At 34.8% G+C, this 23,649-nt stretch overlaps 1 protein-coding gene across 3 annotated transcripts in view; it reads left to right on the forward strand.

Annotated features, from left to right (window-relative positions):
- The first annotated feature begins 1,108 nt into the window (after positions 1 to 1,108).
- The window catches only part of LOC129263540 (TBC1 domain family member 2B-like), a 51,963-nt gene continuing 29,422 nt past the window's right edge, over positions 1,109 to 23,649 (forward strand). For all 3 annotated transcript variants that reach the window (XM_064100740.1, XM_064100742.1, XM_064100741.1), the window contains exons 1-8: positions 1,109 to 1,598; positions 7,992 to 8,074; positions 8,847 to 8,915; positions 11,106 to 11,180; positions 12,343 to 12,415; positions 13,593 to 13,667; positions 18,348 to 18,411; positions 23,057 to 23,207. In XM_064100740.1, the coding sequence (XP_063956810.1) occupies positions 1,113 to 1,598; positions 7,992 to 8,074; positions 8,847 to 8,915; positions 11,106 to 11,180; positions 12,343 to 12,415; positions 13,593 to 13,667; positions 18,348 to 18,411; positions 23,057 to 23,207 (1,076 nt within the window). In that variant the 5' untranslated portion in view covers positions 1,109 to 1,112. The remainder of the gene's footprint in view (positions 1,599 to 7,991; positions 8,075 to 8,846; positions 8,916 to 11,105; positions 11,181 to 12,342; positions 12,416 to 13,592; positions 13,668 to 18,347; positions 18,412 to 23,056; positions 23,208 to 23,649) is intronic.

A 23,649-nucleotide genomic window follows, 5' to 3' on the forward strand; every position in this document is an offset into this window, starting at 1 on the left:
TGTTAATGGCACTTAAAGGGATGCTCCAGGCTGAAAATGAGAGCGAAGTGAGCGAGAAAAAAATCACCTTTTCATGAGAATCTAACTTTGAGATATGTTTTGACATTATACTCAGTAAAAAAATCATATATCCTACACTAATTTGGTTTCCTTTCCTCCTTGTTTTTTGTTCTCGGTTGTAAAACTTTTGGGAGCCTTTTGTTTTATCTTTATTGCTTTTTTTTATGAGGAAGGTTCTATTTTTTTCAAATCAAAACAATAAACCTATTTTAATTCAGACAGGAATATGGGGTGGGCCCGGGGGGGGGGGCCACTTACATTGACGAGTGGATACCATGCGCGACCAAAAAAAACACGTAAAAAGGATGTCTTTTTCACGATAGGGCACGTTACGTACGTAACGTGATAAGGGTGTCAAAAACACAAAAATAATGAAAAAAGGGTATCTATTTCGCTAGGAAATTTACGTGTTTAGGGTCGAATTCGCGGGGATGATAAAACAAAATAAAAATGTTTTATAAAGGATGTCCTTTTTGCCCCTACACTTCGTGTTTAGAGACCGATTTGCGCTAGGTGTAGAAGGTGGGGTCGTACTAAACCAAATAGGTAAAGCCGACGACCGAAGGACCCGTAACAATAAAACATTTCTGTACGTGTTTAGGGGTTTATTTCAGGGAACATTTGCCAAGAGTATCGTTTTGTTTCCAATAACTGTTAAGGGTAGGGTTTCACACGCCAATACTTGTTAAGGGGTGCATTTTCAGAATATGGAAATTACGTGTTTAGGGTGCTTTTCGAGACCCCATGGACATGGTCGCGCATGGTATCCACTCGTGAATATTGTTAGGTGTAAAAACAAACCATGTTTAAAAAAATAAACTCCTTGGCCCTACCATCGACGGATATCCGGAAGATTGGAAAGACCCCCCCCCCCCCCCCGTTTTTGAGGTGAGAGAATTGGTGCGGCGGGTATCACCGAATCCGTCGCATAAAAACGCCCCTCCCCCACGGCCCACCTTCCGACGTGACATCATTCTCTCAATCACTGATTCAACGTGACACAATTTCTTTTCTTATCTAGCGCCATCTACCGGTTTGTTTTGAAATTAGTAATGAAAAGCAATATGGCAGCGCCCTGGGGAAAGGAAGTTTCGTCATCGGGCGGACGGGACAATAAGTTAGCGACAGACAATTCCCCTTCCGCCTCTCTGGCTAACATCCCAACAGGCGTGCTAATCTCGTTTGATGATGACGTCATGCCTGTGCCTCCAAGAAGAAACAAATCACTTGGAAAGAAATCGAAAATGGAACGGGGCTCGGAGCCAAACAAAATCGAGCAGGGGGCGTTGCTCAGCTTCGCTAACCCGGAACTTCCCGATGATCCTGCAGCGAAGGATTCGCCCGGCGAGGCCGCAGCGGGGACGATTCGTACTACAGAAGATGAGTCTTTCGACGGGAGCAACGGCATGAGCAGTGCTGTGATCGCAGAGAAGCCAAGTTCAAGTTGTGAAGCTACTGAAATGGAGAAGGACTTTTCAAAGGAGGGAAATACGAACACATGCCGTTCAGAACTTCGACACAACTCGACCAGCAGCGAGGTGAGTTAAGCCAAGCCAAGGTTAAGTTTTCTTTGGAAGGGGTGGGGGGGGGGGGGGGTACGGATGGGGGGCGGGGCTGGGGTTGATACGAATTATGAAAATAAAACAAAAAATAGCAGTCTATTACTCAGTAATATTACCAATATTGATAAGATTCTAACACTAAATGGATAATCCAGGCTGAGAATAATATGATTTGAACAGATAAAGAAAAATCAGACGAACAAAACACTGAAAATTTGATCAAAATCGGACAAGGAATAACTCTAAGTTATGACATTTTAAAGTTTTGCACTATTCTGGTGAAATAGTTCTAGGCTTGTCTTCATGAACATTAATTGAGCAAATTGATGATGTCATACATGTATATCCCCACTTGTTCTTTTGTATTTTATTACGTGAAATTAGGTTTATTCATTTTTCTCCCTTCAAAAACTTAAAACATTGGATTGAAAACTGATTTAGTGCATTAGATATTCATTGCAGCAACTCATTTCATTATAACTAGGGAGATATCAGTCAGACCGCAGGTCCCTGTGCTAATGAGCAAAAAGGCCAGATTCATCCAAATCATCTCGTGGCTGAATCCTCCTCATTGCAAAATCTCGTGATTCGTGAGATTTTCTTTCTCTAAGAATTTACCTGTTTTAACCTCAAGTTAAATGAAATATTATTGCACCATCAGATAGAGTAAAAGTTACTCTTTCATATTGGTCATTTATTTTTAATACAATATTTTGTTAAATAAGTAAATTTCTGGCCTGAAAATGTGCCTCAAAACTGAATGTTCTTCCTCTGTTTTCTTTTGCAAATTGTGCAAAACTTTTTATTTTGAGCCTCAATGATATCTATATCGCCATAAAGCTGAACTTCTGTACTTTCTCACAATGCCACACTTGATATGCGGCACCTTTTAATCGGGTCAAGATCACACTTTTCCCACCAAGGTACAAGATGAGATTTCTGAAATTTTGTACTTGCATGAAATCCAGAGTTCTGATTGGCTGGATAAGGTTCACAGAACAACAGGCGCGGGGTATTTAGGAGATTACCACATGGGGAGTGTGACCTTCCCACGAACCCAGGCACTGGGACCGTTGGAATTTGCCATTATGTGGTCTCTTTGACCAATCAGAGTGTAGTATTCTTGTTTTCAAACTGCTTTATGTACTTGGCAAATGAAAAGTGTGATCTTGACCCGATTAAACCAATTCTTATTTTGAAACCTATATCATTTCAAAGCATACATATTCAGCTTTATCATGATATAAAAATCATTTGGGCTCAAACAAAAATAAAGTGTGAAAATAGCAGCTTTTGTCAGGTAAAAATATTTATTTTGTAGCATATTTTAGATCAAAATTTTAACCTATATTACAAAATTTTTGAATAAATCCAAACACATGACCTGAAAGAATGATTCTTCTTCTTTACAATGGTACCAAATTCATGAAATTCGATGCACAATTAGAGCAGCAATGACCGAATGAAAAGAGGTGTTTTGGTCCGCATCAAGCTCATTAAATATGCAAAACATCTGAAGTCATGAATATCACTTGGATGAAAGAAGCCACTTTCTTGGGACCTGCAGTCTGACTGATATATCATGTATGAAGTAATGAAACAATTCTGATTTCATGTAATAACATAAGAAAAGGGAAGGTGGGGATGTGACATCATCAGCTCACCTAATGAATATTCATGACGATGTGCATATTACTGTTTTCAGAAAATATTGCTTAACTTGAAAATTCAATAACTTCGCTATTATCCGAATTTGATGCAATTTTCAGCATTTTGCTCTGTAAATTTTACTCTATTTATTTACATATAAATATTTTCAGCCCGGAGCATCCCTTTAAATGATTTGTGCATTATTTCACAATGTAATTTTTCTTCTTAAATCTTATTTTGCCATTCTATGATCTATCATATTCTTTGTGGTTATTGTCTTGTAACATTAGGCCTCTTTTACATCACATAATAATGCCTTGGAAAACTTTTCATTGTTTATTCTCATCTCACAACTAGCTTTAATTGTTTATTCTTTTTCTTGGCCGTTCTCTTGTTTGTGGCTCAGGTGATTTTGCCTCCAGAAATGCTTAGTTAGCTTTGGAATTGGAAAATTATATTTAAAAAGAAAATAGCGCAGGAAATCGAATCCCCATGGCCTCATTCACTGCAGATTGTAATCAGTTGTTGCAGATTTACATTAAGTGGTTGGTACATATACATACTTGGTTGTAAAAAGTTCACTGAAAATAAAAGATGAGTAGAGTTCTATTTATTCATCTTTTTTTTTAAAAATAGAAACTATTTTCCACAGCATATAGTGCCAGGTGACCTGTTTGTACAATTATTATTTTATTTTTACATTTATAATAACTACAATAAAAACAATATGATTTCTGCTATTAAAGCACAATGATGATTTAGTATTGATGATAATGAAAAGAATGATAAAAATAATGATGAAGATGATGGTGGAGATGATAGTAATGATGATTGGATAATTTATGATACAAACAATAATGGTGATTTGATGTTGGTGATAATGATAATTATAACAATGAAGGTGATTGTGATTTATGACAATGATGATACTAGATATGCAGACCTAAAATAATGATAGTGATGATGACCATGAATTGAAGACGTGGTTATGATTTGTTTTATTCATTTCATGATTAGGATGATAATTATCAATCACACTCAGAGGACCTCTATTTTTCATGTTGCCGGGGGGGGGGGGGGGGATGGTTTCACTGCTATGTGGGCCAAAGTCCTTGTTTTTTATGTTGCAAGGCTCCACACTAACCTTTTTGCTCGATGGCCCAATCGGTCCACCAAAATCATCAATATCATATTTTTGGTGGCCCTCCAAGCAAATTTGGTGGCCATAAAACTATAGAAAACATTATACAATTTACAAAAACTTTGGTAGCCACCAAGTGTGGTCTTTTACAGAAATTTGGTTGCCCCGGGCCTGTGTTGACCCTTTGACATTAAAGGGATGGTCAGGGCTGAAAATATTTATCTTTAAAGATACATAAAGTAGAATTCACTGAGCAAAATGCCGAAAATTTCATCAAAATCGGATAACAAATAATAAAGTTATTGAAGTTTAAAGTTTAGCAACATTTTGTGAAAAGTGAAAACGGTCGTCATGAATATAGTTTTTTTATGTTATTACATAAAATCATAATTTTTTTATTATTTCATACTTGTGTGAATAATATGTCTCCCTTATAATGAAATAAGTTGCAGCAATAAATATCTAAGGCACTAAATCAGTTGTCAATCCAATTTTTCTAGTTCTTGGAGGAAAAAATTTGAATAAACCTAATTTCATATAATAAAATACAAAAGAACAAGTGGAGATGTGACATCATCAGCCCACCTAATGAATATTCATGACGACTGTTTTTACAAAATATTGCTAAACTTTAAAATTCAATAACTTTGTTATTTGTTATCCGATTTTGATGAAAATTTCGGCATTTTGCTCAGTGAATCCTACTCTATTTATTAAGCTATACATAATTTCAGCCCGGACCATCCCTTTAATGGGGGGTTTTGACTATTAAAGTATGTACAATACATTGTATAGTTCAGATCTGCAGATCATTTTTAGTCACGAATGGATTGCTAATAAAAATTCCTATGTCTTTGTGTGTAGAGAGTTATGAGTCAGAAAACATCCCTCTTTTTCCTTTTCATTTTATTGTAAGGAACCTAAATTTTAGTAGAAATTATGATTATATACTGACAGAATGTGATCTAAGTACTGAAAAACAAATTGTTCAAATTTCATTCGGCACGCACCATTATTTTAATTAATGAATGATCATTTATTCATTGCTGTTCATAGCAGGCCATGTTTTTTTTCTTTCCCCTGAACCCTTATTTACAGATTTCCTTTCATTGAAAAGAAAGAGTTAAACTTGAAAAGACTTTAATATTGATTTGTTAAATGTTGATTTATAAAAAAAAATCACCCACAAAGTTTTTGTAGAATTCATTTTATACTAAAACTTGTATCCTTAAAAACATACTTGAATAACAAACCAAATTTGAAAAAATAAACATACATGTCTAGACTGAAGAACCTCCCAAATACCATGAACAGACAATGCACAATTGCAAATATTTTCATTCGTATTATGATTAACATTTTATAGTTATTTGGTGCCTATTGGGCCAGTCAGATCACTTCCTCTCGAGCCAGAAAAATATTTGTTTCATTGCGTTGCACCATGTGTGTACGTATGGGCTCTGAGGAAGCAAGACAAATTAGGTTACACACCTACCCTTCCGCTGTGGGGGCTATTCCCACCAGAAAAATAATCGTTCATAAATACCAAATTTTCCCAGTGTGTACATCAGAGCTGCCAAGTAGTACGATTTTTCCGTATTTAGTACGTTTTTGCAACCAAAATACGGCAGTACGATTTTTGTATTAAAAAAAAAAAAAAATTCGAAATTTATTGAGAAAAATCATCTCTATATGTCTCTATTTCATAAAACCTACACAAATATGGTTATTAGATTAATGTAATTTCAGGTAACTTGTTTTTTTTTTCAATCATTTTGTAAAAACCAGGGTGAGATACATACACAAGTTTCAATGTTTTTTTTTTTTCATCTGCAAGAGCAGTGCACATTTTAGCTTGCATGCAGCTTGAGCGCCGTGATGGGCGAGTGCGCCAAGCATTTTATTATGAAATACACTTTTTTGGGGAAAAATACAAAATATTTTCCTCACACGGTAAAAATACTGATTTTTTTTGTCAAAATACTGATTTTGGGGGATAAGAATACTGAAAATGCAAAATACAACTTGGCAGCTCTGGTACATGTATGTGTCATCTCCTTTAATATTCTGTCACACTCTACACTGTGAAAATTTTGTTTGAAATTTTGATGTGTCAGCTTGTCACTTTCACCCCTTTGTTTGAAGTTTTGAGTAAGTCGTTATCAATTTGTTTTTATTTTTTATGGTTTAGCAGATAATGTAAAACAATTGTTGTTAGAGTGACAGGCTTAAACAACATGTTTCAATTTCTTAAAGGTTTTTTTTTTGTATATAGGGTTTATTATAGCACCAAATATTTTGTCTGAAACTCCAAATGAGAATCAACCTTCTCCCAATACTGTGTACATGTACAACATACAATGCCAATATGTGTTTCATCAAACAAATATTCTGATCGTATTATGAACATTTTTTCGTATAAAATGAATTCAAAATTATATTTTTTTAAAGTTCTAGATCTTTGCCACTGTTATTAATAATTGAATGCACCTGGTAGGTACAGTATAATATTAGTTTTCTGCTTGGTTCGTATTTGGAACATTCTTCAAAGAAATAAGACAATGCAACATTTTCATGTTTTACTTCATACATACTGTATAGGCCTGCTGCCAACCCACCCCCCCCCAAAAAAAAAAAAGGAGTTGGGAATCAGACCCTGTACAGTGTGCTTTTTTGTTGTTGAAAAAACGTTAATCTTGATTAGAATACATGTGTTATTAATAAAACTATAAATAAATGTTTGTTTTTAGGTGGATGAAAATCACAAATTCTTCAGTTCTTGCCACTAAGATGTTGCCAATTTTAGCATTTATTTTTTTCTCAGTCATTATTTTGGCAGAGATTTTGTTTCTAAATGTGAATGTTATTGAGCACTGTGTCTATCTTAATCTTATAAATGTCTTCTAATTTTAATCCATTTTCTAAACTTTAAAGCCTACATTCATTTTTTAAAATTTTGTTACATTGTACGGTAATTAAAGTAAAAAGTAAAAAAAAAAAACACTCTCTTGGAAGTTTATACTGTACACATTAAATGTACAGTATAAACTTCCAAGAGTGTTTTTTTTGTGTTTTACTTTAATAAACAAAATAAAAAAATGAATGTTCACCCCTTGGCAACTGTACATTGTACATTTGATTCCTTTGACCCTTTTATACCAAATTGTGCATTTACACCTGCCCTCCCCTACAACTGATGTGAATTAGTGTCAATTGATAAAAAAATAATAACAAAACAAAATGTACAGTATGTACTGTGATCTGATCAGTACAATTTTGATATCGTATGAATTAAGAAGGGCCAGGTTATTACAACTTCATTCACGTTTTGGAAGGGACTGGCCAAAATGTGAAGTACAGTCAGTGTAACGTGTACTCAGCAACTTTCCATAAACTACAGTAATACAGTATTTATGGTCAATATACATGTTTTAAAGTGTAATATTCAGCAACTTTTCACAAACTTATTTTATGATCAATATGTGTTGTAAAACACTTTTGCCTACCTCTGCAGACCATAATGATTGAAGTTAATTCATCTCAGATTTGTTGATCTTTATTTTGTCAATCTTTTCTAGGATCAGAGTAATTCAGTGAAGCTGTGTGGCTATCTGGATAAACAAGGAGAGAAAGGACTCATTAAATCATTCAAAACAAGATGGTGAGTTTGTCAAGTTTCTCATTTCACACGATAACAAAATCGTAATTTGAATGATGATTCCTTGAATGAAAAATAAGGCTAATGACTAATATTTAGCACCATCCGTGTGAAACCAAACTAGAACATGATTAGTATCACAAAAGCTAATCACAGTCACGATTACAATAGCAATCATCATTACAATGATGATTCAAGATTCACGTGTGAAAAGGCCCTTAGTAACTTTTAGAAAGAAGTTGATTACTTACATGTAGAGCAACAAAAAAACAGGAAAACAACATTTATTTTTGTTATTCTAGTTTGGATTGGATATCAGCATGTCTGGAGAACCTACATTCACATGAGATGATACATCATTTAAATTCAATTGCTAGGGTTTTATTTAAGGAAGAATAAAGTATTAGATAAAGTCATTATTATATTTTATGCAATTGATTTTTGTATTATTGTTATAAATCATTACTATTTATTGTTATTATTTATTATTATTATTGTAATAATAATAATGATTATAACAATAATAATTAAACATAATGATAATAACAGTACATATAATAATAAAGATAATAATAATAATGAAATAATAACAAAACACAATAATAATTTATAACAAAAACCAATTATGTCAAAAAATTAAGTTGTTGTCATCATTATTCATCACAATTTATATCAATATTATTATTAATGTTTTTGTTGTTGTCATTAAGTATGTATGTACAGTGTATTTTCATTGTTATATTACTGATTCACTTTAATTTCATTTTAACAACAGGTTTGTGTTTGATGACCAGAGATGCCGTCTCTACTACTACAGGACACCTCAAGATGTAACACCACTCGGGTAAGGTTCCTCGGGTTTATTTTTCAAGTTTAGTGTTAAAAGCTGGTGTTCAAGTTCAAGCATGCATAACCTTTGTGTAGCACCAGATGTAACACCATACTTCAAATCAGAGATGCCGTCTCTACTACTACAGAACACCTCAAGATGTAACACCACTCGGGTAAGGTTCGTCAGGTTTATTTTTCAAGTTTAGTGTTAAAAGCTGGTGTTCAAGTTGAAGCATGCATAACCTTTGTGTAGCACCAGATGTAACACCATACTTCAAATCAGAGATGCCGTCTCTACTACTACAGGACACCTCAAGATGTAACACCACTCGGGTAAGGTTCTTCGGGTTTATTTTTCAAGTTTAGTGTTAAAAGCTGGTGTTCAAGTTCAAGCATGCATATACTTTGTGTAGCACCAGATGTAACACCCTACTTTAAATCAATCTGGTGCTACGTGTAGTGTACTATTTATGCATAATTGCAATTGATATCCCCCACATAAAGGGGGGGGGGGCAACGGGCCGGATGTGCCCCCCCCCCCCCCCCCCCCCTGGATCCGCCAGTGCTCCATTGAAGAAAAAGTCCTCGCTTTCAAACGGTGGGGCACACTTGTGTTAGAATGGCATATTTACATTTCAAAATTTTATTATGCCTCTCACCGAGGGGGGGTCATGGGCCGGATGTGCCCCCCCCCCCCTGGACCTGGCAGAGCTCCAGTGTATGAACGCTATGCCAAAATCAATACCGTACATCAAATGGTTGAACTATTTTTTATTTGCTGCTAACTTATAGCCGTATGTGAACCAGCATAGGAAAAACAATCGGGTGATGGCTTTGCGATTTTGCCCTCATGAGAGCTAAAATCGACCCGAGTCCCAAATTACATGTACATGTAGGTGCTTTGGGGAAACCAGTTTTCTAAAATCGCCCCAAGATGTGTCACAAATGATATTCGAGAAAGCTTTGAAAATCAACTCGTTTACATACAGCCCAGAATAATGAACTCTTTTACAGCATATTTGCTTAATTTGCACTAAAATGTACACCTCGAAATGAAATAAAAAGCCCCTATAAAGTTAGCAATTGCCCGAATGTGGTATGAAGTAGCCACTACATAAATGAAAATTATTTCCTATCCTGATGTGAACATTAATTTCTCATTTGAATACATTAAACTAAGGGGGTGCGAACTGATCAATGTCGTGTGTTGTCTCTAATTTACTGTGTGTTTCAAATTGCTAGTCTTAAAAATATACCTTTTGAGAAACTTAGTATTTATACATGTACCTCAGTCACATTTCCCCTAAGGCGGACGTACGGCGAGTTGAAAACAGCCGTTTTATTCTTAGTCAAACCACCTATAATTTAGCCGGTACAAAAAATGTTGAAATGGCTGTATTTGATGCCATACGGCCGCCTTAGGGGAAATGTGACAGAGGTATTACAGATGATAAATTAGCCTATAATTGCATTTGTGTAGAGAAACTAAAATGTTTTTGAGAGGAAATGTTTTGCTACTTGGTATTGCAATATGAATGTATTGTGTAGTGAATTGGTGTGTTATGATTTAAAGGTAAAAAGACAGTAGTTGCAGCAAACAATATTTCATGAGAAAGTCTTTTGAATCAAGGTTAATTGTCAAAATATCATCATACATCTACTTGTAGATCTGGTACATTAATGCAAACTTATCTTTGTAAAATCATGAGGCCTTAGCCCAAAATCAGTGATTTTGATGATCACTAACACAGAAAAGCAAATCTTAGACAGCGTATTAATATTGCTTTGAAAAATACTCGACATTTGATGGAATTCTGTGCCTATTTTGCTCCTTTCTCAGCAATTATTCGTTTTCTCCCAAATCTATTGGGCACATATAACACTTTAGTAGTAATTTCATTGGATTCTGTTCGAACTCATTTTGAGATCATTACCACAACTAGTATTTTGCTTTAAGTGGGCTTATATTTTGTTGTGAAAAATGTTGCAAAGACCAATAAATGAAATATTTAAAGATCATTACCACAACTGGTATTTAACTTTAAGCGGGCTTATATTTAAAGACTAAACCGCTGAGAATGATGCACTATGGGAAATGAACCTGGCCAGATATGAGACGTTGAGGACTTGAGGAGGGGCTGTTATAAAGGCTGCCAGTTCGTATGCCCTTTAAGTGATTCTCAATCTCTATTTTCATTCTCAGATCAATAGACGTTGCCAACTCCTCCCTCACATTTGATGTCGCCAACCCTGGATCGCACAGGCAATTCCAGATACAGTAAGTTATCAAAATTGACTTCCTTTAAAAAAAATGGCAGAAAGAAGCTGCTGATAACTGCTTATCTAGAAAAAGAGAGCCAATGGAGTAAATTAGAGAGTCAAAAGGGGCCTAAGCTTTCGATCCTAGCAGAATCTTCGTCGGAGGCAAAATGAAAAAAAAAATGATACTTTCTTTTTCACTTATAAGGAAAGCAGTCACTCGTGATCATTGTACATCTGCCTATCATGTTCAATCATATGCTTGATCTAAAAAATGAAACGAAATCAGAGGGGCAAGGTTGTTCATACATGTAGTTGTCTATAAACAACGTACATGGTCTCTGAATTTGGCATATCTGTGGAGATCAGTGCTTCCAGTTTTCAAAACAAAACCTCGTGGAATTTACTCCGAAAGTTCCTGGAATGTTACAAAATATCCCAGAATTTTACAAATGTTCCCCAGTCTTCCATAAAATGTTATAATTATCTTTTATATACAAAAGACATGAGATATACTGTAGGGCCCAGTGCCGTAATGAGCCCAACAAATTTTGAGGGGTGAAATATGACGTATTGGGCAAAGTTATTGACAGTTGCAAGCGAAGCGAGCGAGCACATATTTTTACTTTTTAATTTAATTAAAAAGTAAAAATATGTGCTCGCTCGCTTCGTAATACAAAGATCCAATTTTGAGATAGATTTTGGCATAATATTTAGAAAATGATTTAATTCCCGGAAATGATAACTTTCCGGAAATTCTTACTTCCTAGAATTATCTTGGAAAAGAGCAAAACTTCATGGAATTTTGTGGATTCCGGGAAGAGTGGAAGCACTGGTAGATCATGTGTTCTTTCTATAGGAAGGCATGTAACACAGATTTTTTAAGAATACATCATGGATAAAGAGTATGTATCTGTATCACCATACGAAAAAGCAAAAAGAGACATTTTGAAGGTATTCTATAGTCCATCAAAGGGAAGTTGTTCACATGTGACATCACAAACATTTGTCGCATTGCCGATGGGAGGATCTCCATAGCATTAGTGATTGCAATATTCAAATGCTCATAACCTCATTATTTGTCCGATCTTTCTCAAACTTTCTTTGTTCTTATTCTTTGATTTTTTTTGTTTCGACACAAGCCTACTTGCTCCAAAGGTTTTTTTCATTTTTCAATGCAGTACTGATGGAAGAACCTACATCCTACAATGCAAGGATCAACATACTATGATGTTCTGGTTACAAGAGTTACAGGTTGGTTTGAAATCATGTCAGTTTAGTGTGAAAATATCAGAAAAAATCGTAAGAAATTTTGGTGAAGGTTTGATGGAAATCCATCAAAGATTTAAGAAGTAATAAAGATTTTTTTTTTATTTATGACATATGCAAGCAGCTTCCCACGTATCAAAAATTTTAAAAATCTATAAAATATCATTTTCAAAAAAAAAAAATGAAAATGTTTTTTTATTGTATACCTTAGTATATATCAACAGACAAATTATTCCACACTTGCTCCTGGAAGAAAACAATTTTTAGTCATCATGAACCATTAGAAAATGAAATTTATGGATTTTATATTCCATAAACATCTGGGGCAGCTGCTTGTACATGTATGTTACGTCACAAATCCAAAACTTCAAATTCTAATAACTTTCTTAATGATTGATGGATTTTCATCAAACCTTAATACCACTAGTAATTTTTTTAGTGTTTTTACCAACAACTTCTCAAATGGGTGAACTTCCCCTTTAAGATATAAGAAATAGGTTAACAGCAACTTTTTTTTTTTTGGGGGGGGGGGGAGAGGACTGTCTACATGTTGTTTATTTTCTGAATAAGTTTGAAATATTTGTAATGAAATGAAAGATCAGACATGTATGAGATGCAATTAGCAAAAAAAAAAATAAATCTAAATCTGATGTACAGTAGTTAGTAGCAGCAATATGCAATTAAAATTTTGCGATGCAATTTTATGAAGGTGTATTGGACAATAGAGTATGAAAATTCCTTATCTTTATAACATGGTAAATAAATCATATACATGTACTCTTCAAATAAAATCTCCAAAAGCAAACAAATAAAGGAGAACAAAACTTAAGCAAATTAAAGAAAGATATGAACACTCAATTGGAAGCAGTATCAAAAGTTGTATGAAATTCTGTCACAGGAGGACCAAATGGATTTCGAATGTACTTTTCTATGACCTTACCCTTTACTCTAACCCCAAACTCCCTTTTTGTATGAATATTTCAGAATTTAGGAATGCAAGAGTTTAAAATTTAATTTAATTTTTGTATGACATGAAAGACGAAGAGCCTACAGCAGTCAGAAAACATTAATCCTTGTCAAAGGAACGATCCCTGGCCTGCATAGGAATATTTCAGAAGCTAGGAATTGATGGGTTAAAAATGTCCTTTTATTTTTATGACAGGAAAGACGGCGAGCTTACAGCAGTCAGAAGACATCCCTGTCAAAGGAGAGGTCCCTTACCAGATATTCAGTACTAGTAAGTTACACAGATCTATGTTTGTACATGTATTGTTTAAAGAAAAAGAAGAAAAAAAGAAATAAAACAGAAGGTTTAGCAATCCACACAGTTGCCAACCATTATGTTTTTTCTTATCTTTTTTTTATTTTCTGCAACCAAATTATGTCATTATGTTTTGTTTTTTTACTTTTTTTTTTCAAGGAATGTTGCCAACCATTACGTTTTTCTTGATATGTTTTTTTTTATTTTCTGCAACCAAATTTTACATTTTTCTTCATAACTTACAATTAAAAAAAAAAGAAATGTTGTTTTTTTATTTGTATTTCACTGAGAAAATTGTCCAATTTGATAAGGTGTTGAAACTGTAATTTTTTCACTCTCCCAAGCATTCAACTTTTTGTAATTACAAAAAGTTGAATGCTTGGGATAGTGAAAAAATTACAGTTTTGGCCCAACATGTTCTTATTAATCATAGACCATTCCTATGGGACTTATAATTATAGAAATACACACATACACCCACTGAAAACAATTTCCTGTAATCAGTCTTCATTCATTTCTGATCCTCATGTATCACCGGCCTCTGCCTAAATTCACAATTTCCTAGATTGTGTTTGAATAAACCTGGCAAATAACCAAATACCTATTTGTATTTTGATCGTTGACAACCATTCATGAAAATAAACAGCTGGCATGCAAAGGCCCGATCAAAATGTTATCTTGCTAGAGTGTGCATACTTCATGTTTAGAGTATTTGTCCTATATATTTGTCTTGTTTTCTTTATAATTCGGTCGAGTGGTTTTGATGTTAGCATAAACTACTGTAAATGATATTGATAAATATTTTGCCAGGTGACATTCAATTTTTACATCATTGGAGTTTTTATAAGGTTTTATTCTTGATCTTTATTATATTAATGTTTATTTTATGTTACTATTGTTTACAGGGCTTCATGGAAGGCCACCACCATAGTTAGTCATAGATAAATAAATAAATAGATAGATAGATAGATAGATGAATAAATAAACATGAATAGATAACTAAATAAATAATTAATTGACTAAATTAATAAATAAATGAAATTGATACAAGATATTGAGATTATTTGCAAAGTCCCTTATTCATTTTACATCATTCAATACAAACCTAGGCAAATTCATTTGAATAGATATCAGCAACATTACTATCCTCAGGCATTTCATATTCAGTTGGTGGTTTCAAATATTTGCATGAACTAAAATATATGGAGATTATATTGCAAAGTCCATAATTCATTTTGCATCATTGGTATGAACCTAGGCAATGCTTTTGAATTGATGTCAGCAACATTACTATCCTCAGGCATTTCATATTCAGTTGGTGGTTTTGATATTCACATTAACAATTTTATGATATGGAGATTATATTGCAAAGTTTGTATTCATTTTACATCATTGATACGTAACCTAGGCAATTCTTTCGAATAGATGTTAGCAACGTTACTATCCCCAGGCATTTCATATTCAGTTGGTGGTTTAAATATTCGCATTATTAATTATTTTATGATATGGAGATTATATTGCAAAGTCCATAATTCATTTTGCATCATTGATACGTAACCTAGGCAATTATTTCGAATAGATGTCAGCAACGTTACTATCCCCAGGCATTTCATATTCAGTTGGTGGTATAAATATTCGCATTATTAACTATTTTATGATATGGAGATTATATTGCAAAGTCTGTTATTCATTTTTAATATATCATTGATATGAAACCTTGGCAATGCTTTTGAATTGATGTCAGCAACATTACTATCGCCAGGCATTTCATATTCAGTTGGTGGTTTTAATATTTGCATTGTTCAACTACTTTTATGGAGATTTTATTGCAAAGTTTGTATTAATTTTACATCATTGGTATGAACCTAGGCAATGCTTTGAATTGATGTCAGCAACATTACTTTCCCCAGGCATATTTCTATAATTGACATTAATTGCTTATTTGATTTTGTATAAGTACATTCAAGGGGTAGTGCTTACATGTACATGTAGTTTTGGTTTGGTTTCTGTTCAATTGTCTGGAGCGTGCTTCATGAAGTCCAATGACTAATAACTTTGTCATTAATTGTAACTTTCATGGAAACCTTGATTCTGATTGGCTGCTGAGCCCTGACACCATGGTAGTTGCCATAAATAACGGCAATTCTTGTATTTAAACTCTCTTTATGAAATGAATCACAAGGCTTAATTATATGCATTATAACATCATACCAATAATTAAATGCATGTATATGTATTTGCGGTTGTATGTAAGGACTTTGTTAATGGCTCATTACTCTGTAATTATACATTATCCTGAAAATCATTTGGCAGATTTATTCATAGCAAAAACCTGGGGGGGGGGGAGTGTTTCACAAAGATTTATGTACGACTTAAAGTCGCACTTGAATGCCGCCGTGTACATGATATGCAACGTGCAGTCTTATTTCATTTCATTTCATTTTCTCGTAATAAAAACATATACATGTAGAATAAATACAATCAATATACAACATATGACATATAAATATAAATACAAAGAATATGGGGGAGCCAGCAGAGGCCATTGACCTTTCATAGGCTGCGCTCCAATACCATGTTTATCCAATTTTATACATAACTAGATACTTATCGATCAATACTTTCTAAAACTAGTTTACTGGAAATCGGTTCAGGAAACCAGTTTGAAAGATCGCTTTGCTAGCGTTCCCATTTGATCACCCGAAAACGGTTTTCAAAACCACTCCACGTAAAGCGATCTTGTTGCTATGGGAACACTCTCAGTGGGGTGACATGTTTCGCGCGAAATTTGAAACCGCAGCGTAGGAATTCCACGCACAGTGTGTGGAGTAGCGCGCTCGAGATGTGCGAAAATCGCTTCCCGGAGAACGGTTGCGTCCTCGCTTATGCTAAAACCGGTTTAACAAGGCAAAGTGATCTTCAAAAATACATCACAAGGTGGTTTTCTGAACCGCTCTGGAAGATCGCTTCTAATACCGTTTCGACCGTTCTCATTAAACGTTATTAGTTTCCACTAAACTACTTTCCAGTAAACTAGTTTTTATATAGGACGGTAGTGAGAACGGTGTCTTCGATATCCATCCTGTTGTCTCGCTTTATAAGCATGAAATTGCAATGTTAAGAGCCTATCTAAACTAAAAACTGAAGATCTTGATTTTGTTTCCGTTTGTTAAGTACCCTCCTTGTTTCGTACCCTGATTTCCTTTCATGAAGGAAGTCGTGCAGTATATATGAAAGTGATTTTTACTCAGAAACAATGATTTTCATGGAGCGGTCATTACTATTCTTGCCGCAAACCAAACACACTAAATCAAAAGGAAGAGCTATTTAACACCACACATTTTTGTTTTCATCATTCTTTGTGTTTTCCCCATTTCACAATATTAAGTTTCATGCTTAAAGGGGAAGTTCACCCTGACGACACGCTTATTGTAAACATAGCAGAAAAAAAAACGATGAGAAACATTGGTGAAGGTTTGAGGAAAATCCATAAAAGATTGAAGAAGTTATTAGAATTTTGATTTTTTGATTTGTGACATCATATGCAAGCAGCGTTCCCATAAAAATTAAAATGGTTTTTGTTGTACCTTCCGTATATCAATAGCAAAATTATTTCATGCCTGCTCTTGAAAAAAATTAAACAATGAGTCATCACAAACCAATAAAAACATGAAATTTATGCATTTTATATTACATAACAAGTAGGCCTGCTGCTCATATATGACATCACAAATCAAAAACTTTAAATTCTAATAACTTTCTAAATCTTTGATGGATTTTCCTCAAACCTTCACCAATATTTTTAATTTTTTTTTCTGCTTATTTTCGTCAGGATGAACTTCTCTTTTAAGATTAATTAAAGATGGGATATATTTGGTATCATGTTTCAGGGTGATTGGATCGAAGTTTTTTTTTCTGTTTACACCATGAACCTGTATGGGTGTGGACAGTAGTCATACATGGATCTAATTTTGCCTCGGCTTAAAAGAACTTGTCATCATTTTGATCTTTCATCTGGAATACAAAACAGTCTGGACTTTTGTTTACCACAATTAAACAAGAAGAATGATCAATATATAAACTGTATATTTGTGTGGAGGCGTCGTGGTCAAGTGGGTACGATTCTCGTCTGTCAATCAGGGAGGCATGGTTTCGAATCCCAGCCATGGCGTGTTTTCCTTCAAGAAATTTACCCACATTGTGCTGCAAAAAAAAACCCAGCTGAGGTGAATGTGTACCCAACAGGATTGAAATCCTTGAATGCACCGAGCGCTGGAAGGCAGCTCGAGCTAAAACCGGGGTAATAATGATAATAACAATTCACCTTGGAATAGATAATTCTAGATAAAATTAATAATACACAGAATTTATAATGCGCCATCTGTCTAGTAAACTATTCCGAGACGCAGAGGGATGGGGAAAAAATATATATTTAACAAAAGTAAGAAGAAAACAGAAAGGATTTTAAATACTTTTTAAATTCTTTTTAGATACATGTAGATGGCGCTATATAAATGCCTATTATTATTATTATTATTATTGTTATTATTCTTCTTATTATTATTATTATTGTTATTATTATTATCATTGTTGTTGTTGTTGTTGTTGTTGTTATTGTTATATTTATTTTTAATCATTGCTTTTTTTCTTCACTAGCAACCATCTTCTGGTCTTCTCAGTACTCAAAAAATGAAGGAAAAGATGAACAACTCTTGCCCAGGTATGTCTTCTTTACTATTGTGACTGACCTGGGGGAGCGTTTCACAAAGATTTAAGTGTGACTTATGGGGCGTTGCAAGAAACTTGCGATCAATTGCAAGTCTATTTTTGGTGCCTGAATCAATCATAACTCTTGAAGTTAATTGTAAATTTGTGATTGATTGCTTACATCTGCTTCTTGAATCAAGGACTGTAATGTGATTTGCTACAGCTAAAATTGATCTATTAATTGTAAAATTGCAACAGAATGTTTGCAATTGATTGCAAATATTTTATTGCAACACCCCCTTTATAGTGTCGCACTTGTAAATTCCCTGTTGTGTGCGGTATGAAAGGCATCACCGAATCGGTCAAATTATGCTTTGAGGATGCACACTTCTACAAACTAATCGATTAGATTGCACGTTACATGTATTTGTTATGTTTCATGTATGTGCACGTCAGCATCTAAGCATGTCTCTAAGTCACACTGTACTCTTTGTAACACACCCCCTAAAGTCGAAACCCACAATTTTAAAAGTCGGCAAAAATGAACTTTGAGGCCCATATTCTGAAGTCGGGTTTAACTTAAACTCAGGTTTAAAGTTGTGGTTTAAGTATGGACAGCCAATTGTTACATAATTACTAACAGTAGAGATATCAAACTTCAGCTCATTCGACTCTCAAATCATTCATTATTGTGTAGGAAGTATAAATAGATGATAGTCTTCACCATCGATGAATCAGGAAAGAGCACAGTAAACATAAGAAACATACAACTTGATAAAAAATTTGATACTTTTGGCTCGCCATACTTAAACCACAACTTTAAACCTGAGTTTAAGTTAAACCTGACTTCAGAATACGGGCCTGAGTATCTAACTAAGCAGATCTCAAGCTTTCGAGTGATATGCAACTTATCAAAATTGATCAACTTGACTACTTTGATTGTAAAAGAAAGGGTCCTATATCTAAACGGTATTTAAGGATAACAGAATTTGAATAAAAAACAAATCAGCAAATTATGACATAACATTCGACGGCCTCTACTCTTTTGTATGATTGAAATGTTGAATGATATTATGATAGTCACTTATTGAACCTTTAATACCAAACCGTTACAGAATACAGGCTTTAGGGATTCTGTATAAAGAACCCGACAGGAAAGAGGAACAGTAATCGGACCCTTTACTTCTGTAAACTTAAGACTTACTTGTACATTATGATTCTTGCATTGATTTATTATTACAGCAGTCATGGGGAGTGTTTCATGAATGGTTTCGGTCTGTGATTCTCACCAATAGATGTTATAAGCTACTGTAAATCAGAGCCTCTGATTGGCTGAAAGCAAATTAGTCATTAAAATATTGTTGATGAAACTGTTCATGAATCGCTTCCCTCTGTTTTGCTTTCCATTTATTTTTTCCAATTTTGAAAAAAAAATTGATTTTCTATTTTGTATTATTATTTTCTTGCCACATGTAATAATAATAACCCGTTTTTATATAGTGCTTAAAACATCAGAATGATGTGTCTAAGTGCTTTACAGATATGTACTGCCTGGGTCAAATCTTTTGGAACTAGAGAAAATTTGTTCCACTTAGAAGATGAAAATAAGTCACTAAATAACATATCTTTGCAATTTCTGGTTTCTGGGGCCCGTTTCATAAAGGACTTGCAACTGTTGTAACTTTGCCACAATGGCAACTACCATGGTAACAGAGCTCAGCAGCCAATCATAATCAAGGTTTTCATGGTAGTTACCATAATGGCAAAGTTACAACAGTTGAAAGTCCTTTATGAAACGGGCCCCAGGTTTGAAAAGAAAAATGCCTCAACTGTAGCCATTAATCGGATTATAATAGGTTCACTTCATGAGAGTCTCCTGTACTTTAGAAATAAAGTTTATTATTAGCAGACTGAAGTATGAGAGGGATGATGTTACCCCCAAATCGATCCCTTTCTCATCAGCTTGAAAGTATTCTCATTTTATTTTCATTATATTTTTTATTTACCCGAAGGCATAAATCAATAATCTTTAACACTTAAAACTGACATCTAAGTTTATACCTTCTTTCATGCCTGAAAAGTAAATATAGATGTGCATGTAATATAGGTGATAATAATAATAATATTTGAAATTTATATAGCGCATAATAGTCAAAAGACTCTCTATGCGCTTTACAAAATATATTCAATAAATAATACATTAAATCTTATCTGAATCATACAATAAACCTAAACCTTAATCCTAAAATACTTAATACAAATTAGAACAAATTAAATCAATACATAAAGTTACATCATTAATGAAATGAAAACTTACAATATTTAACAACATAATATATTTATCATCATAAAATACTATTTTGAAAATAAGTGAGTTTTGAGCATTGATTTAAAGATGGGGAAAGATGGTGCAGTTCTTATATTTAAAGGTAGAGAATTCCAGAGTACAGCGGCAGATAAAGAAAGGGCTCTTTGACCATATAATATGTATTTGTATTTGTGGAGGGAACAGTGAGAAGATGTTGTGAGGATGATCGAAGGTTACGTCTTGGTTTATATGGTTCTATGAGTTCTGATATGTACTGTGGGGAGAGGCAATTCTGGGCTTTATAACAGAGGATGAGTATCTTAAAGATAATACGTTTTTCAACGGGCAACCAATGGAGCTTAACTAGTACAGGAGAAATTGAGTCACGTGCGCGAGCGCCTGTTATGAGCCTTGCCGCTGTATTCTGGATTCTTTGTAGACGGTTCAACTGGGTTTGGGGTAGGCCATATAAAAGAGAATTACAATTATCAACATGAGATATAATTAGTGAGTGAACAAGTAGTGCAACTGATTTTTTATTAAGAAAATGCCTTATCTGACCAATTTTTCGAATAGCAATGATAGCTGACTGACAAGTCTTGGTGATGTGTTCTACCATTGATAGATGCTTGTCCATAATAACACCAAGGTTACGGGCTTTTTGGACTGCAGGTAGATTAACTCCATCCACAATGACAGTTAGAGCAGGTAGTGTATTGGAGACGTATCTTGAAGTAAAATGTAATACTTCAGTCTTAGAAGAATTGACAAGTAGCATGTTCTTGGATGACCACAATATAATGTCTTTAATACAGGCATTCATACGACAAACGGCATTGCCCCTTCCATTCGAAGGAAAAGAAAGATAAACCTGAATATCATCCGCATATATCATGCAGTTGAGATCACGAGCCTTGATGATGTCATAGATTGGAGCACTATACAATGTGAACAGAATGGGCCCCATTACCAAACCCTGAGGCACACCAGAGTCATCTCCTACTTCATGGGAGTAGTCATTTCCAATCTTTACTACATGTGATCTTCCCATCAGGTACGATGACAACCATGCGTAGAAAGAACCCCTGAATCCATAACGTTTACTTAATCTGTCCAGCATTATCGAATGATCAATGGTATCGAAAGCAGAAGTGAAATCTAACAACACCAAGAGTGTTTCCTTCCGCTGATCTAGGGAAAGCGCGATATCATTCTGCACCTTGACAAGAGCAGTCTCAACACTATGATGCTTTTTGTAGGCTGACTGAGCAGGAACAAGCAAATCGTTTTCCGTTAGATAGTCCACAATCTGAGTTGTTGCCACTTTTTCCGTCACCTTACCTATAAAGCTTAGGTTAGATACTGGCCGGTAGTTCTTAAAATCTTCCCGTAAAACCCCGGCTTTCTTGATAAGGGGGGTAACAATAGCTCTTTTGAATTGAGATGGCACAATCCCTGAAGATAAACTGGCATTCACCAAAACAGTAATGACTGGGAGTAGTTTACTGATGCAGCTCTTGGTCACTACCGTTGGCAGGGTATCAAGTTCGCATGTCGAAGAAGATGATGACTTGATAATACGATCAACTTCATTCTCAGAAACCTCATGGTAAGTATCTAGATTAGAATGGCACTGATCATTGAGTTCAACCGATAGTTCTCCACCTGGAGTTTGCATCAACTTGTCTCGTAAATTAGCAATCTTCTCCTTGAAGTAGTCTGCAAAGCGATCGGCTAATTCTACTGGAGAAGATGTTGTTGGAAGAACCTTGCTCTCTGTTGATGATGACAATGTTTTTACCAACTTATACAAGCCCCGTTGACTGCCAGCTTCAATTTTCTCAAGGTAAAAGTCTCTCTTTGCCTTCAATAACAGCTTATGATATGTTTGACATTGAGCACGATAGATATCCCTATGCACCTGGAGACCACTTTTGATCATCCTTCTTTCACTTCGTCTCCTATCACGTTTGGCCTCACGGAGAGTGTCCGTGTACCATGGGCTTTCAGGGCGGAGAATCACATTTCTCTCTACAAGCGGAGCATGAACATCGAGTGTTTCCCGGAGTTTCAAGCATAACATTTCAGCAAAGCTGTCGACATCAGGAAGCTCACTAAGCACAGCAGAAGACACGCCCGATATTTCCGGGAGAAATTTGTCCATGTCGATACTCTTTAGTTTTCTTGTAACAGATGATGAAAGTCTGTCTACTTTCCAAGATAAGTTTGCACTCATTTCTTAATATTTTGTGATTACTGATAACTATTTCCTTATTGCAATCTATATTTATTCCTTCAATACAGGTATGAAATATCATGATGCAATAAAGGCATGTCTATCTCTCCACAGATTCTGATATTCCCCCTGTCTTGGACTATGTGGAACCGCCCAGGCATTCAGTCGGGGAAGCAACGGCCAATATCACTCAGAAAACGGGGATGTTCAACCTATCCTTGACGACATTAAAGACGGATTTCAGAAATCAGATGTCTAATTTCAGGTAAGCACTTCCCCTCTACGACTGATAAAACCAACAACACTTGTGTGTCTTCACAAACAGCTGATTTGAAAAATTATAAAATCGAGATGAAACATGTTAATGAGTACCTGGATTAGAACAAAATAAAAACCTTGAAAGCAACCATTATTGTCAATAATAATAAAATAAAGAACGTCATATTTTACCCGGGGTAGCCACTACCGTTCCGAAATCTGTTCTCCTAGCGGGCCCTGCTTACATTTTTATATGTTATTATTACCCCGGCTTTAGTACCACCATCTTGATCGGGCGCTCAAGCATTCGAGGAATTTCTTCCTACCGGGTACCCATTCCCCTCACCTGGGTCGATTGCAGCACAATTTGGGTAAATTTCTTGCTGAAGGAGAAACACGCCATGGGAATCGAACCCTCGTTCTTCAGATTGAAAGATGAGAGTCTTAAC

This window comes from Lytechinus pictus, chromosome 6 (assembly GCF_037042905.1).
Source record: "Lytechinus pictus isolate F3 Inbred chromosome 6, Lp3.0, whole genome shotgun sequence".
Classification (NCBI taxonomy): Eukaryota; Metazoa; Echinodermata; class Echinoidea; order Temnopleuroida; family Toxopneustidae; genus Lytechinus; species Lytechinus pictus.